Source organism: Phocoena phocoena, chromosome 5 (assembly GCF_963924675.1).
Source record: "Phocoena phocoena chromosome 5, mPhoPho1.1, whole genome shotgun sequence".
Classification (NCBI taxonomy): Eukaryota; Metazoa; Chordata; class Mammalia; order Artiodactyla; family Phocoenidae; genus Phocoena; species Phocoena phocoena.
This window is the reverse complement of record NC_089223.1, coordinates 137,800,356-137,815,753: the sequence shown is the minus strand read 5'-3', so window position 1 is coordinate 137,815,753 and position 15,398 is coordinate 137,800,356. Positions and strand designations below refer to the sequence as shown.

At 46.3% G+C, this 15,398-nt stretch overlaps 1 protein-coding gene across 2 annotated transcripts in view; it reads left to right on the top strand.

The window, feature by feature from the left end:
* FAM193A (family with sequence similarity 193 member A) overlaps positions 1-15,398 on the top strand; it is a 100,225-nt gene that overhangs the window by 47,446 nt on the left and 37,381 nt on the right. For both annotated transcript variants that reach the window (XM_065877709.1, XM_065877708.1), the window contains exons 7-12: positions 2,023-2,100; positions 3,692-3,804; positions 3,938-4,180; positions 6,526-6,679; positions 6,795-6,974; positions 12,252-12,503. In XM_065877709.1, coding sequence (XP_065733781.1) covers positions 2,023-2,100; positions 3,692-3,804; positions 3,938-4,180; positions 6,526-6,679; positions 6,795-6,974; positions 12,252-12,503 — 1,020 coding nt within the window. The remainder of the gene's footprint in view (positions 1-2,022; positions 2,101-3,691; positions 3,805-3,937; positions 4,181-6,525; positions 6,680-6,794; positions 6,975-12,251; positions 12,504-15,398) is intronic.

Here is a 15,398-nt window from a genome sequence, read left to right as displayed (position 1 = left end):
TTTATATCTGTATTCTGAGGTATTACTGAGTTTTCATCTTTGAGGTCTTGTTTGTTTTGTATAAAGGATAATTATGCTAATCTCATAGAATGAATTGAGAACTTTCCATGTTTTTCCAGTTTTTAGGAATAGTTCAACTTTCCTAATCTACAAAGGGTTTGCATAGACCCCACCATGAAACTCTGGGGCCTGGTTCATTTTTGCAGGGGAAGGAACAAGGACTCAGTATCTTTTACTGCCTTTTCAGTAAACATTGTGTTCATGAACCTACTTGGGGTTTTCTACTTCTTAAGTGAGTTTTACAAATTGATATTTGCCTGGGAAATTATCCACATCATTCATATAAAGGGGTGGGCTTAAGCTTGTGCTTATGGGGCAGCTGATGAAAATGGGTGCATGATGGCTACAGGAGAATTCCCCTGCCTCTAACTTCGCACTGTAATGAGAGCACTTGCTCCCCTAAAAGGAGGCCGGCCAGTGCCCCTGGCGTCCCAGCTGCGCCCACAGCCTGCCCTCTGAGCTGTCCAGCGTCGAGAGAGGCCAGAAGTCTAGACTGTTAGGTGAAATCTCAAAGGGTTTTTCATGTTGGCTCAGCTTGTAAAACACGTTGTGCAGGGCCAACAAGATAGCCGCGAGCCACCTGTTGGCAGCTGTTCTTTATATATGGAAGGCATGAATTGTACAGGTGTTTTCTCTTGTGGTTTTAGAAGATCTTTGTATGTGTCCGTGTCCCTTCTCACTCCCGCTGTTTTTGTTGTTCCTTTTCTTCCCTTGTTCGGCCCGGGAGGAAGTTCAGAGAACCAACTTTTGGGTTTATTGATCACATTTACTTCTTGGTTTTCCGAATTTCAGCTTTTACCTTTAATTCCTTATTAGTTGATTTCTTGTTTCATTTTGTTTGGGCTTCTTACATTGAACGCATACTTTTCAGGCTTTTGTTGTTGTTGTTCTCTCATAAATGCCACTAAACTGTACATTTTCTTCTACATCTTGGGCTCATCTTATAAAATTTGATTTGTGGGGCTTTCCTTGTCAGTTATTTCTAAACAGACTGTAATTTCAACTTTGGTTTCTTCTCTAATACTTTTAAACTATTAAAAAATTTTAAGTGCATGAATTTGATTTTATTAAGTTACTCTTGTTTCATTTTGGAGGGTTTAATGGGCAGTTTTTTGTTTGTGTGTTTCAATTTGAAGATGTAATAGGCTGTTTATTAGGTGGTTCCTGTGTCGAGCAGCATTCCGTCCAGCAGCTGGGAGCGCTGCCGGTTGTGGTGTGTCCTTCCCTGTAGGACTGAATATACGCCCTCTTCCGTTTTTTTTTTTCTTCTAGTAATTTTGAAGATATGTATCCCATATCCTTTCAGTGGTTAATTTACAAGAATACATTTATATAAACACCAAGATTTAATCATTTCGTAGCCTCCTCCTTCAAATAAGGCAGTGCCTTGAGCCCATTCTTAATTCCCTATTCCCCTCAGTTTCTTTTTAGTTGTGGGAAAATCTACGTTACTCAAAATTTACTACCTTAACCGTTTCTACGTCTACAGTTCATTCATACTGAGTGCTGTTCAGCTCCAGAACTCCCTCATCTTCACAAGCTGAAGCTCGTGCTTAAACAGCGGCCCCCGCCCCCTCCCTCTGCAGCCCCTGTTGCCTGCTGTGGCACTCAGGGCGACCTCCCCAGGGCTCACACTTGACGTGCAGGGCCCCTCGTGGTTCTTCAGTGAACTGTGACTGTCCACTCACCGTATTGACAGATCCACCTCTGATACGTTAATTTCTCTTTAAAATCTGAACTCCTCGCTGTGTTTTTCATGCAAGAAAAGTGTTTGCGATGATTTTGAGCGAGTCGCGTGAGGCGCTGAGATCGAGTATAAGGTAGCGTTTCTGTAGTGCTGCGGCTTCTGTCCGCAGACGCGGTCTCTTGTATGTATCGTTTTAAAAGTCTCCCCTTGAAAATGTCCAGGGTAGCTCTTGCTGGTACTAAGACTTTTTGTTTTTTACATCCCCCATGAATTAGATGACAATGAAAACCAAACAGCGCATGCTAACAGAAGACTGGGAGCTTTTTAAACAAAGGCGATTCATGGAAGAGCAGGTGAGGCTGGGGGCCGGAGGGGCGGTTCACAGGAATGGGAATTGCTCCCTGCAGGTGGACGGCTCCAAAAGACCGGCGCTTCAACACCACACTGCATGTTCTGCTCACTGGGCGTGGCAGTGGTGTAAACTGGTTTTCCTTCCGACTTCCTTCTCTCCTGTATCCCTCAGGGGACACCCGCGTTTACAGAGCCACCCGCTCGGGCCACAGCCACCCGGGAGTCCCCACGGACTCCTCCTAGGCGGGTGGCGTGTCCCCGGTTTACTCACCAGGGTGCATACGGTGAAGTCGCAGGGCTGAGACTTGGTGCGCGCCACGAGTGCCAGGGGCCATGCCTTCGCCGTGGCTACTGGCGGCCCCGGCGCACCCCTTCCTCCAGCGGCTCTTCCCCCCACTCCTCTGCCTGCCGCTTTGGCAGAACTCCCGGGGGCTGCGCTGTGGTGGTCTCAGGGCATTGGGCTTCACTGGGAAACTTGCTTCCCGTGCATGTGCTGGCTTCTCTCCCAGTTAGTCTCCCTTGCCGGGCGTGCTCCCTTGGCCTTCCCTAGGTGTCGGTGGCCCTAGCCTCGCCCGCACCCGTGGTCTCCTCTGGGCGCCCCAGGTAGACAGAGGGCAGCCGTGCTCCGCTCGCTTACCTGTGTGGCTTCTGTCCTGTCCCACGGCTCTTCTGGCCACCACCCATCCCGTTGCCCAAGCCGGGCCACAGGCTCCTTCCCTAAAATCCAGAGGCTCGCCCGCTCCAGTGGAAGTTGAGGTGCCGCTTCCTAGGTGGTTCCCGGGTCCCCCCTCCTCCATGCTCCACTGGCGTCCTCTCTAGCTGGCCTTCCTCACTGCTGCGTTCCTTCCCACCCGCCCACTGCGGCCTTTGTGCTGACTGTCCAGCTTCCATCGTGCCTCATAAGCGTCTGTGTAACTCGTGGGCGCTGGGTGCCACGGCTCTGTGTGCACAGGCCTGATGGCGGTGAGGCTGTTCCCCGAGACGCACTCCTGCTCAGCCCAGGCCCAGCAGCCGCCGAGGGTCTCGTGAGGGGATGCCCAGCTCAGTGCTCTTCGCTGGCCCGGACGCCCTCCTTGCCTCTGACGGGATAACCAGCACTGCACCTGGGCCTTGCTGAGGCTTGGCACCTGCCGAGCAGCTTCCCCACCCCTCCAGCATGCTGAGCAGATCTCCCGGGGCACCTTCTACGTCACGGTCTTCAAATTTGGTTTCTTGCCTGTCCCCTCTTCCAGAATCTAAGCTCCTTGAGGGCAGTGATTATCTCTACGTTCCTGGTACCTAGCAAGTACAAAGCCCATGGCAGATTCAGGGTAAAGGCTGGGTGTCTGCTGTGAGGGGTGCTGCAGCGTGTTTGCTGGTGAGGAAGCCTATTAGGGGTTACTGGTCCCTGGCCTGTGTCAGGGCCTCTCCCAGCCTCACGGCTGTGTGCCTCACACCTCTGCGGCCCCTTTTCCTGGCCCTGCCCCACCTTAGGAAGCTGTGGTCATTGGTTCTGAGTGTGACACACACTACCACAATTACTGGAAAATATAAGCTGTGTCACGGGGCGGCGCGTCTTGCAAAACTAACCCGTTGTCTCGTGATTTCCTCCAGTTGACGAACAAGAAGGCCGTCGCTGGCGAGAACAGCTTCACGGACACCATGAGGCACGTGCTGTCGTCGCGACTGAGCATGCCCGACTGCCCCAACTGCAACTACAGGAGGAGGTGAGCCTGCGTGTGCGCGCAGCGGGCCGCGGGACCCTCGCTGACCCCACAGAGGGCCGGCACCAACCTCTGAAGAGCACGGTCTGCCCTTCTCTGTTGGCTGTCTCGGTAACTGTCCTTAATTCCCAATCAGATGTGCTTGCGATGACTGCAGCCTCTCACACATCCTCACTTGTGGTATCATGGACCCCCCCGTCACTGGCGACATCCACATTCACCAGCTACCACTCCAGGTGGACTCTGCTCCCGACTATCTCTCTGAGATGCGCCCACCTAGCGTGTCATCAGCAAGCTCAGGGTCAGGTTCCAGCTCACCCATTACAGTTCAGCAACATCCCAGACTCATCCTCACAGACAATGGCTCTGCACCAACTTTGTAAGTCGTGACTTTGTCATAAGGTTTCAGAAATGTAACTAATCCAGTGATGAGAAGTAGAGACAGTAACGTCTGCAGAAGTGTGGATAGCATTACAGTGCTTTTCAAGAGAAAGGACCCTTCATTTTTCTAAACAGCTTTTAAAACATGGCATCAGGAAGCCCAAACTGTGACCCTGTTTCATGACCTGCCTAAAAGAAGGTGAATGAATAACCGCAGTGAGGCAAACAAACACATGCTGGTCTGCAGGGAAGTGTTTCCCAGCGCCGGCCTGACCCGCGCTCACTGAATCACGGGTGGCCAGCCCGCTGCTCGTTCCGCCTCATCGTCAGCCCAGCATCCATGCTTGTTCCATGTCTTGCTAAGAACTCAGATGATCACTTTAGCAAGCGACTGAAAGGTTCTGTTCTCCGTGTTCCCGCATTACCTAGAAGGATGTTTTGTACAAGCGAGGTGGCTGTGCAGCTGTCGCCAGTTCACAGGGAGGGGAGTGGGCCCGTGTTTCTTGGGACTTGCGGCCGTGTCTCGTGTTGAGGCTACCTGCTCTAGCTTCTGGACAGGCTGCACGCGGGTATATGTTTTAAGAAATAAAACATGCCCTCTGCATGTCACAGTGTGTGTGGGTGCCGGGAGCCCTGTGGAGGTGACCGGCCCCCCCGCCATGGCTCCCAGTGGAGGGATGGTGCCCCGCATTTCTCAGACTTCTCGCTTCCCCCGTCTGGATTTCGCACGGTGACTCTGAGGCTTTCCTTCGGAGTCTTTCAATTCTCAATATGGATTTGATCTCAAACACAGAATAATAGTAAAGGGATTGGCCTGAACACCGTGACTCCTTTCACTGAACTCAAGGTGCTTCATAGCTGTAGAAGCCCTGTGCTCTCGGAGCCGGTGCAGAGTGTTGAGGGCTTCCCAGCTAGCTGCCAGCTAGCTCATCACAGGAGCGTCCCGCAGTTCAGCGTGGGCAGTCGAGTAAGAACTTACATTGGAAGAGCTCGCCCAGCTCCTGTGTCCTGGCGGCTGGCGCCAGCCGTGGTCTCCCATGCTGCGTTGAGTGGCGGAGCCGGGGCCGTGTGCGGATGCTCTGGGCCTCTGGCCGCCAGCACCTTGTGATCCGTGTCTTCCCGGTAGACGCTCTGTGATCCGAGGAGCTCCATGTGGCCGCTGGCTCGTGTTGTCTCTCGTGGTGCCGCTTCTACGTTGGTGAAATAGAAGCGTGGCGGTTTAGTCGCTGGGCTGCAGTGCTGTCTGGACTTCACGGGTCCTGGGGTCGCCTCCACTGCACGGAGCGCGTGGTTTAGTTCCTTCATCTCTGCACCTTGGCTTCCTCCTCTGGGTCGTGGTGATGCTAACACCTCGGGAGCAGGTGTGGGTGCTGCCCAGGGCAAAGCCTGCTGTTAGCTCAGGTGCAGCGGGACCCCAGGAGGCCTGCTGGGCACTGTGCGTGCTTGCTGTGATGAGCTCCGGATGGTAGCACGTTGTAGTCTATTGACGCTTGTTTTCCTAGAAGTGGAAAAGAACCTGAGTTTGGCAATTCTGGACACTCTTCCCTAAAGCCAGAAGGTCTCCAGTTCTTAGGCTTGTTCCTTCTGGAGGCCACTGAGTGTTGAGGCTCAAGGCAGACGCGGTGGCATGTTTACGTGGACCCGTGGGGTGTCCATTTACAGTCATGCCTTGAACCATGCACACTGAGCCAGGAGCTCTGCGCCAGCTCTTTTCATGTACCAGAAAGTCATACATTTTAAGTGGTCTTCATAGGCTCTAGCCTTGAAGTCTCCTTACTTTTTTTTTTGGTAGCTATTCCATTTGCCCATCGCTTGGATGTCTTGCTAAAGCTGGTAATTGAGATTATGAGTGGACTTGGCCACAGCTGGCCTTGTAGTGAAAAATCTTGTAGTATTTTGTCACATAAGTGCCTTTAATGTTTTGTTGAGCTGGCTGTGTCTGAAATTTTGGCGGTTATAAAAACAAACGGTAAAGACCTACGGTTGTTCTCCGTACCCCTTTAATTAGAATCCAAAATTGTGTCTGCTTGGAAATGGCAGAGAGAACAGTTGTACACCAGGGCACTTCGACTTGAGTAGATGTACAACATCAATTAATCTGATTGAATTCTGTGGTTTCCTTAATGTTTCTCCTTCTGGAGTCTTGTTTTCCGTTCTTCCAGATAGCACAAATGGTAATCTTCCAGGCGTTTCCTCGTGCGTTCAGGTTACGAGGAGATGCTGAGGGGCATGCGTGGCACTCCGTGCAGCACTCCTGTGAACGAGCGCGGTGTCTGCTTGGCGGGTGGTGCGTTCGCTGTGCTTGCGGAGAGCGGCCTCCTGGTGACGTCTCTGCTTTCTCAGTTGTAGTGACGATGAAGATGTTGCGCCATTGTCAGCTAAGTTTGCTGATATTTATCCGCTGAGTAACTATGACGATGCCGAGGTGGTGGCCAGCATGAATGGAATCCACGGTGAACTGAACGGTGGCGGGGAAAACATGGCCCTGAAGGACGAGGTATGGGCATGCGTCTTCATAGTGACAGTAAGTGACATCAGACGGTGTCTGGTGTGTCAGTTGCCTCCATTCTTCTGTTTCAAAAAGTGAAAATTACAAAGGGTTGTTTTTAAAGTCCCCTCAGGTAAGCAGTACCAGCAGTAGTTCTTCAGAGGCTGATGACGAGGAGGCAGACGGCGAAAGTAGTGGGGAGCCCCCGGGAGCCCCGAAGGAAGACACAGCTCTAGGAGACGGGAGCCCTGGGAAGGAGGAAAGTAAAGTGGACAGTCCACCCCCGTCTTACTCAACTCAGCAGGTATGATTTTATTTTTTCGAACTTTGTTTTGCCAGAGGTCTCTTTTCTGCCTCTGGTTTCTCTAAACATGAGCGTTATTGAACACAGAATTATTTTATTTCGAAAAACTTCTGCAGATTAGGCCTGGAGAGAGTCGAGGCATACTTGCAAATAAGCAGACGTGACCCGCACCCTCACTTCAGTCCTGTTCCTCTTTCCTGAATCTGTGATCAGTGTCATCTTGACTGCGGCACCGCACAGTGGCTCCAGATGTTTAAGCGTTGGGGAGGTTTTCTTGTCTGGGAAGCAAGGGAAGGGCTTTTTTTTAATAAAATGAAACAGTGGAATGTTAAAATTTCAGAAAAGGTTGGTTTTGTGAGGGAGCTTTTCTATCCTGATAGGTATCTGTTTTTCTGTTAACCAAAGGTGCGGGTACCTTACCAGACTGTTATTTTTTCTTAGAGACTCAGAGTTTTATAATAGGCGCTCAGGCAGTTTTTAAATGGAAGGAAGAACAAATGAAGGACCAGGCTGATTAAAACCATTTTAGTAGGTGGTGTAAATCTGCAGGAAAGGACACCAGAAGGTGTTACTACCCTGAGAAGTCCCGCTCCCACCTCCTTCCTCCTCTACCGGCTGCAGCGCCTGCTCACCCCCAGCCCCTAGTCCCAATACGTAACCAGCTTTACCTATTTAAAACTAGGTCCTTCCAGTGTTTATTTATGCAAATACAAATATTCTTCGCCTTTTCATGAGAAAGGCTTATACTAATGCACACTCTGTTCTCTTCCCTCCTAGCAGTGTGTCCTGACCAGCTTCACCTGTACAGGGCGCACTTCCTCTTGCTCCGCTGCTGGTCTCTTTGTATTCCATTGTGTGGACGTGTCATAGTTTCGTTTTGTTTTTCTTTTTAGTCCCTGCTGACGGACACTTGTGTTTGCTTCCGTTTGTTTCCCCATCATAAACTATTCAGTGAGTAACCTTACATATCTGACATTTTATACGTAGGCAGTTCTGTCCCTAGGAGCGGTCACCAGGAGTGGCTTTACCGGGTCAGAGCGTGGTGCCCTCCCCTCCCCCTGGAAGAGTTTTGAACTCTTGCCAGTCTGGTAGATGAGAAGTGGTAACCCCGTGAGGTTTCAGTTTTCATTCCATTTTCTGTGGGCAAAGGTGAACACATTCTGTCATATGTTTAGGGGCCGTTTGGGTTGCATTTCCTTCTCTGTCTTGTTTTTGAGTTTAATAATTCTTTGTGGGGACTTCCCTGGTGGTCCATTGGCTAAGACTCCACATTCCCAGTGCAGGGGGCCCGGGTTCGATCCCTGGTCGGGGAACTAGATCCTGCATGCCTCAACTAAGTGTCCACACACTGCAACTAAAGATTCCGCATACTGAAACGAAGATCCTACGTGCCACAACTAAGACCCAGCACCTCCAAATAAATAAATATTAAAAAAAAAAAAAAAAGAGTTCTTTATATATTGGTATATATTGGTACAAGTCATTTATCAAGTATGTGATCTACAGATATTTTCTTTGGGTCCGTGGTATGTCTTAGTATTTTTATGGTGTTTTTTGAAAAGCAGAAGTTATTAATTTTGATGCATTCCAGTTTATAAATTTTTTCTTTTATGAATCATGCTTTTGACGTCATATCCAAGAAAATTTTACCTAATACAAAACTCTCGTTTCCTCTATAATATTTATAATTTTAGCTCTTACTTAGGTCTGTGGTCCATTTGACTCAGCTTTGCTTATGGTCTGAGGTTAGGGTCCAAATTCACCTTTTTGCATATTTGGGTATCCAGTTGTCCCAGTACCACTTGTTGAAAGGGCCACCCTTTCCCCTGTTGGATTGCATTGGCTATTTATTGCAAATCAATTGACTATAAATGTATGGGTTAATGTCTGTGCTCAGGATCCTGTTCATTTGATCTCCGCGTCCTTAAACCCGTACTCTACTTGACTGTTGCTTTACTGTAAGTTTGGAAGTCGGGTAGGATCTGCCCTGCAGCTTGGTGGGCCTTTTTCAAAATTGTTTAGCCTTTTCAAAGTCTAAATGCATTCAAAATCTGTGTGCATTTCCATATACATTTTATTTTTTGTTTTATTTAGTATTATTTATTTATTTATTTGCCATACTGCATGGCTTTGTGGGATCTTAGTTCCCCGACCAGGGATTGAACCTGGGCCCCCACAGTGAAAGCGCCGAGTCCTAACCACTGAACCACCAGGGAATTCCCCGTATACATTTTAGGAACAATTTGTTACCTTCTCCAAAAAGACCTGCTTGGATTTTGATAGAGGTTGCATTGAATTCTTGAATATTTGATAGAATTCATCAGCAAACTTCTCTGGGCCTAATCTTTTATTTGTGGGATGATAAGGATCAATTTTGGGAAAATACAGTCTCAACAAAATTGAATCTGTCAGTCAGTGACCATGCTGCTTCCATTTATTTAGGTCATCTTTGATTTCTCTCAGCAGTTTTTAAAAATTTCTAGTCTGTGGTTCTCAAACATGTTTCTTAAGTTTATTCTTAAGTATTAGATGTCTTTTGATTCTATAGTAAAGGTGTTTTCTAATTTCGATTTTCAGTTGACTGTTGGTAATATACAGAAATACAATAGATTCTTATATATTGATCTTGAATTCTGCAGCTTTGCTAATAAACTTGTTTTAGAAGGGTTGAAGTTTTGTGGTTTTGGGGTTTTTTGTTTTTTCTTTTTGGTAGATTACTTTGGACTTTATACATGCAGGATCATGTTGTCTGTGAATAAACAGTTTTACTTCTTCCTTTCCAGTCTGGATTCTTTTAATTCCCTACTCTTGCCTTATTGAGCTAGCTAGAACCTCCAGTACAGTGTTGAATAGAAGTGGTGCAAGCAGATGTCTTTGCTTATTCCCAGTCTTAGGGGGAAAGCATTCAGTCTTTGACCAGTAAAGTATGATGCTAGCTGTAGGTTTTTCGTAGATGTCCTTTGTCAAGTTGAGGAAATTCCGATCTACTCCTAGTTTCTTGGGAGTTTTATCATGAACATGCTTTGGGTTTTTCAGATGCCTTCTCTGCATCTGTTGAGATGTCCCTGTGGTTTTCATCCTTTATTCTGTTACCGTGGTGTATCTCATCAAGTGATTTTCGTATATTAAACCAACCTTGTGTTCCTGGGATAAATTCCACTTGCTCATGGCATGTAGTCCCTTTTTCATATGTTGCTTGATTGGTTATTTTGTTAGGGTTTTTGCATCTGTGCTAATAAAAGATAACTGGTCTATAGTTGTCCATCCTTATGATGTCTTTGTCTGGCTTTGGTATCAGGGTGATACCTGGCCTGCCTCATAGAATGAGTTGGGAATTGTTTGTTCTGCATATATTTTCTGAAGGAATTTGTCTAAGATTGAGATTTCTTAAATATTTGATAGAATTCACAAGTGAAATCCCATGAGCCTGGTCTCTTTTTGTGGGAAATTTTGTAATTACTAATTCAAATTTTGTTTACTTACTACAGGTCTATTCAGATTTTCTGTTTCTTCTTGGGTTGAGTTTAATAATTTGTGTCTTTTTAGGAATTTATCCATTTCATCTAAATTGTCTAATTTGATATCATATGGTTGTTTATTATACTCTCTTTTAATTCTGTAGAGTCTGTAGTGATGTTAATTCCTGATTTGGGTAATTTTGTTTACTCCTTTTTAACCCCCTCAGTCAGTCTGGCTATAGGTTTGTCCATTTTTGTAAATAACCAATTTTTGGTTTTGTTACTTTTCTCTGTTTGTCTCTTTTTCTCTTTCATTGATTTCTGTTCTGATCTCCAATGTTTCTTTCTATATTCTTTGGGTTTGGTTTGTTCTGTTTCTAGCTTGTTGAATCTAAAGCTTAGATTACTGATTTTAGAGCTTCCAAATTTATTGAGACTTGTTTTATGGCCTAACATGTGGTCTGTCCTAGAGGTGCACTTGAATGTAATTTGTATTCTGCCCCTACTAGGTGGAGCGGCCTGTAAATGAAAGTTGGGTCAAGTTGATTGATAGCATTAGCGTTAGTCAAGTCTTCTATATCCTTCCTGATTTTCTATCTAGTTCTGAAAATTTTTGAGAGAGACATATTGAAGTCTTCAAGTATACCTTTTGGGTTGTCTATTCCTCTTTCAAATCTGCCGGTTTTTGTTTTCATGCATTTTGGGGCAGTGTTGTTGAATGTGTATCCATGTGATTATTGTTCTGTCTCCCTAATATATTGGCCCTTTTGTCATTATGAACTGTTTCCCTGCTAATACTTTTTATCTTAGACTGTTTTGTCTAATACTAATACTCCACCTGTCTTTGGAGTACTGTTATATATTTTTTCAGCTCTTAATTTCGGCTTCTTTGTGTCTTTGAGTCTAAAATTTGCCTTCTAGTCTTTTAGTTTGGTCTCATATTTTTATCCTGTCCATCAGTCCTTGCCTTTTGTTTGAAATGAGTCATGTACATTTAATGTAATTATTGACAATATTTACATTTGCCATTTTGCTGGTTATTTCTATATGTCTCATGTTTTTTGTACCTCTGTCCCTCCTTTACTTCCTTTTTTCATATCAAAGAAAATTTTAGTGTACCATTTTAATTCTGCTATTGATTCTTGAGTTACGTTTTTTTGTTTGTTTGTTTTAAAGTTTAATTTTTTAAGGAGTGTGGGGAGTTGGGAACAGGAAGAGCCCTGGGCAAGAAGGCTAGACCCCTTCTGTTCTCACCTGAAAGTTCTAGCAGATTTGCGTGAATAAACGCTTCTCAATTTGTTTTTTTCCTTTGGTTGATTTCCAGAGCCTCAAAACGATTGCCTTTGACAATTGTGTTCAGTTTTACACTTGTTTTGAGGGAGAAGAGTCACCGACTGCTTCATTCCACCTTAGCCGGAAGTCCCATCTCTGGTGCATTTTGAAGAATCTCTGTGTAACCGTCCGTTAAGCAGTGTGAGCCCGGCGGAGCGTGGCACCGGTGGTCTTGTTGTCCTTGGCCCCAGCCCCCTCTCTCCGCTCTGCCGTCTTGCCAGTCCCCTTGCCCCTGCTCAGACAGGCGCGGGGTGCACCCAGCTGGGGGGAGGTGCGCACCCCCTTCTCTTTTCAGGTCTTTTCAGTCCCAGTCCTGGGGGCCCTCGTTTACCTCACAAGGAGGGACCCGTCAACCTGGGGTGTCAGGACGGGCCCTGCTGCCTTTGTATCTGCTGTGTGACTGGCTCTAATTCAGTCCATACAATTCTTTGTTTCCCTAAATACTAAATACTCATTTACTAAATACTTCCTTTTTCCTTCCCTTTAGGCAGAGCAAGCTCCAAACACTTGTGAATGTCACGTCTGTAAACAAGAGGCGTCTGGATTGACGCCGTCGGCAGTGACGGCTGGAGCCCTTCCTCCCGGCCACCAGTTCCTGAGCCCCGAGAAGCCCACACACCCCGCTCTGCATCTTTACCCCCACATCCATGGACATGTGCCCTTGCACGCCGTCCCACACCTGCCTCGCCCTCTCATCCACCCCACCTTGTACACAGCGCCCCCCTTCACACACAGTAAGGTAAGTCAGGGCAGAAAGGGCTGGAAAGCTCACCCGTCACTCGGACCTTGAGGGGTACATGTTGAAACAAACGGAAACCCATAAATTGGCAGCTTGTGTAGGACAGCATCCACGCTTGATTGGAGGGTCTGTAAATGTTTCCTTTTACCGTAATACCTTCACCTCTTAGAATTTTGAACCTTTGCACTTGTAAAAAAACAATCATGAAAGTCATGGTTTATTCCTCCAGAATTAACTAGTACGTGAAGAGTTTTTCAGATGGTGCCGGAGTGACGGGTTGTGCTCGGGGACCTTCCACACAGGGCTTCTCCCCACCCAGAGAGCAGGTCAGTTCTCTACCAGCAGCTTTTCGAGGCCTGGCTCTTTTTCTCAGTGTAGTGGGTAAAATAATTTGAATGTGACATGAGTCCTCTAACACTGGCTGGGCTCTACTGGGTCTAAAATGGCTGTCCTCTAAGCACGAGACCGAGGACTTTTATGTAGAAAGGAACAAGCTTGAAGGAGGGACCCTGGGTGCCATGCGGTGCAAGCCTGTGTGCCGGCAGGTGATGAGTGGGAGGGGCTGGGGGCAGACCGGGAGGCCTGGCCAGGAGAGTAGTGAGGGGCTGGGAAAGTGTGATTTGCGTGCATTTCTTCTCCGAGAACCTCAGGTTTATGTTCAGTATCTTAGACTTTGCAGTGAGATTTTCAGGTTAGTTTCGTTCTTTGTGCCTCTCTAACTATTTTGAACTTACCTTTATTGACTCTTATCATGAATTTTTATTTTTTGGTCACTTACTCGGCCTCGTGTTATTAGTTCTAGTCAGTCAAAAGTAGAATTTTCCCCAAACTCTACTGATAACGTTACTTAAAGCAGTGATTCTCCACTGGGAGAGAAAGGGAGGACGTGGCCTGAAAGGGGCTTTCTCAAGAAAGCCATAGCTGGGGAGGGGCACAGGCGAGAGAGATTATAACCACTGGTTTATAACAGAGTGTAATCAGCTTGTCTTGTTCTCTTATGATAAGTGCTTGGTGACCACTCACATTTATGCTTAAATTTTATTAGATTGAATTGCTCAATTTGAACGCTTAATGATACCTTTGTTAATCAGGTGATTTTAAGTAGCATCATTCAGGTGTGTATTCGAGGCCAGGCTATTTTCATGGTCTCCCTGATCCACAGCCCTTGCCCTCTGGGTGAACGTATGAGTTCGGGAAGCTGTTGGCTCCCCGTTCTTACCTGAATGGAGCTCCAGTTGCTAGTCCCTAGGGAACCACCCAGAGAAAAGAGTATAGAATGGTCTCTCATACTTTCTTGCTGGTGGAAGCTGTTCAAGAATTAGTTCCTAAAAATCTTCAAGTAAAGTAGTGAAATTGATTATCCCCAAAGGCTATTGGGACCTCTAGTTAAAACTGATATTCCCCCCCCCCGCCCCTGAATTTTGGCCTTTTCTCAGGACGTTTTAAGTAGTCTATAGAAGGTAAAGGGGAAGGAGAACATTTCGGGGGGAGCATCATCTCTATCGAGATCTATTTATCTGATAATAATTAAACTGTAATCCAGTAGATAGATGTGAAAGATTCGTGGCTGGAAAGGCAAATGTGGAGGACGAGCTGTTAAGCTGTATTTCAGCCACTTTAGTATTAATGTCAAGATTATTCAAATACATTTAAAATACACTAGTTGGGTGCCATTTTTATTTGGAAAACTGAGATGCATTTGACAGAATACTTCATTTGTACCTGGTATAAACATGTTTGCTTTTCTAAACAATCTTACGTTGTCACTTAACCAGGTTTTGCAAAGTTGGTTTGTGTTACTGGAGTTAGTTTGACTTACTTGAGTACTGTGGCTGCGTCTGTACCTAAATGCATCGTGTGTTCCCAGCCCCGTAGGAGACGGTAGAGAAGAAATGCGCTGTATTAGAAGGACACAGACTCATCCTCAGGTCCGTCAGAGCAGGTTTCTCGGAGAGGCCAGCACCGTTCAGCGTGATGGTCCACGCACAGCTGGGAGGAGGGAGGTGGTGCCGAGTGTGACCTGCTGGTGTTTCTGTGTTGTCAGGGCCTTTAGAAATTTCTGCTCTGGTTAAATGACAGCTGTCGCCTTGAAGACTTTATGTCACTGTAGTTGTAATTCTTTTAATTCATACTTTTGCCGTCGTGGGCAAATATATTTAAGACCTAAAATGCTTGGAATGAGCACTGTTAAAATTTCATTTTCCTGAAGTTAGAAAAACTTGAAGACTACTTCTGTTTTCAGATGTCTTCGTACCAATGGTACATTTCATTTGTGTGTTCAGATGTGTTCTTTGAAAGTTAAAAGTAGTTGCAGGCGGTAAATATAGTGATGAAATACTAGAGAAAAAATTAAAATTGTGATAGGGAATTTAATTTCCAAATATTTGGGAATTCTCTAGCTATCTTTCTGTTACTGATTTCTACTTTAATTACATTCTGGTCTGAGAGCAGACACTGTACTTCTGTCCTTCCAAATTTGTTAGTGTGCTTTGTGGCCCAGGATGCGGTCTCCTTGGTGAATGCTCCATGTTCCTTCAGAACAACGCGTAATCTGCGGGTTTGGGATGAAGCAGCAGTTGATTGATGGTGCTGTTGAGTTCGGGTGTGTCCTTACTGATCCCTCCCTGCTGGATCTCCCCATTTCTGATGGGGGAAGGTTGAGGTCTGCAGCTATAATAGTGGATCCACCTGTTTCTCCTGGCAGCTCTGTCAGGCTTTGCCTCATGTAGTTTGATGCTCTTTGGTTAGGTGCTCACATGTTTAGGATTGTTACGTGTTCATGCAGAGCTGACCCTTTATTATTAAGTAATGGCCCTCTTTATCCCAGATAACTTTCCTCGCTCTGCAGTCGGCTCTGTCTGCAGTTAGTGTAGCTCCACCAGCTTTCTTTTTTTT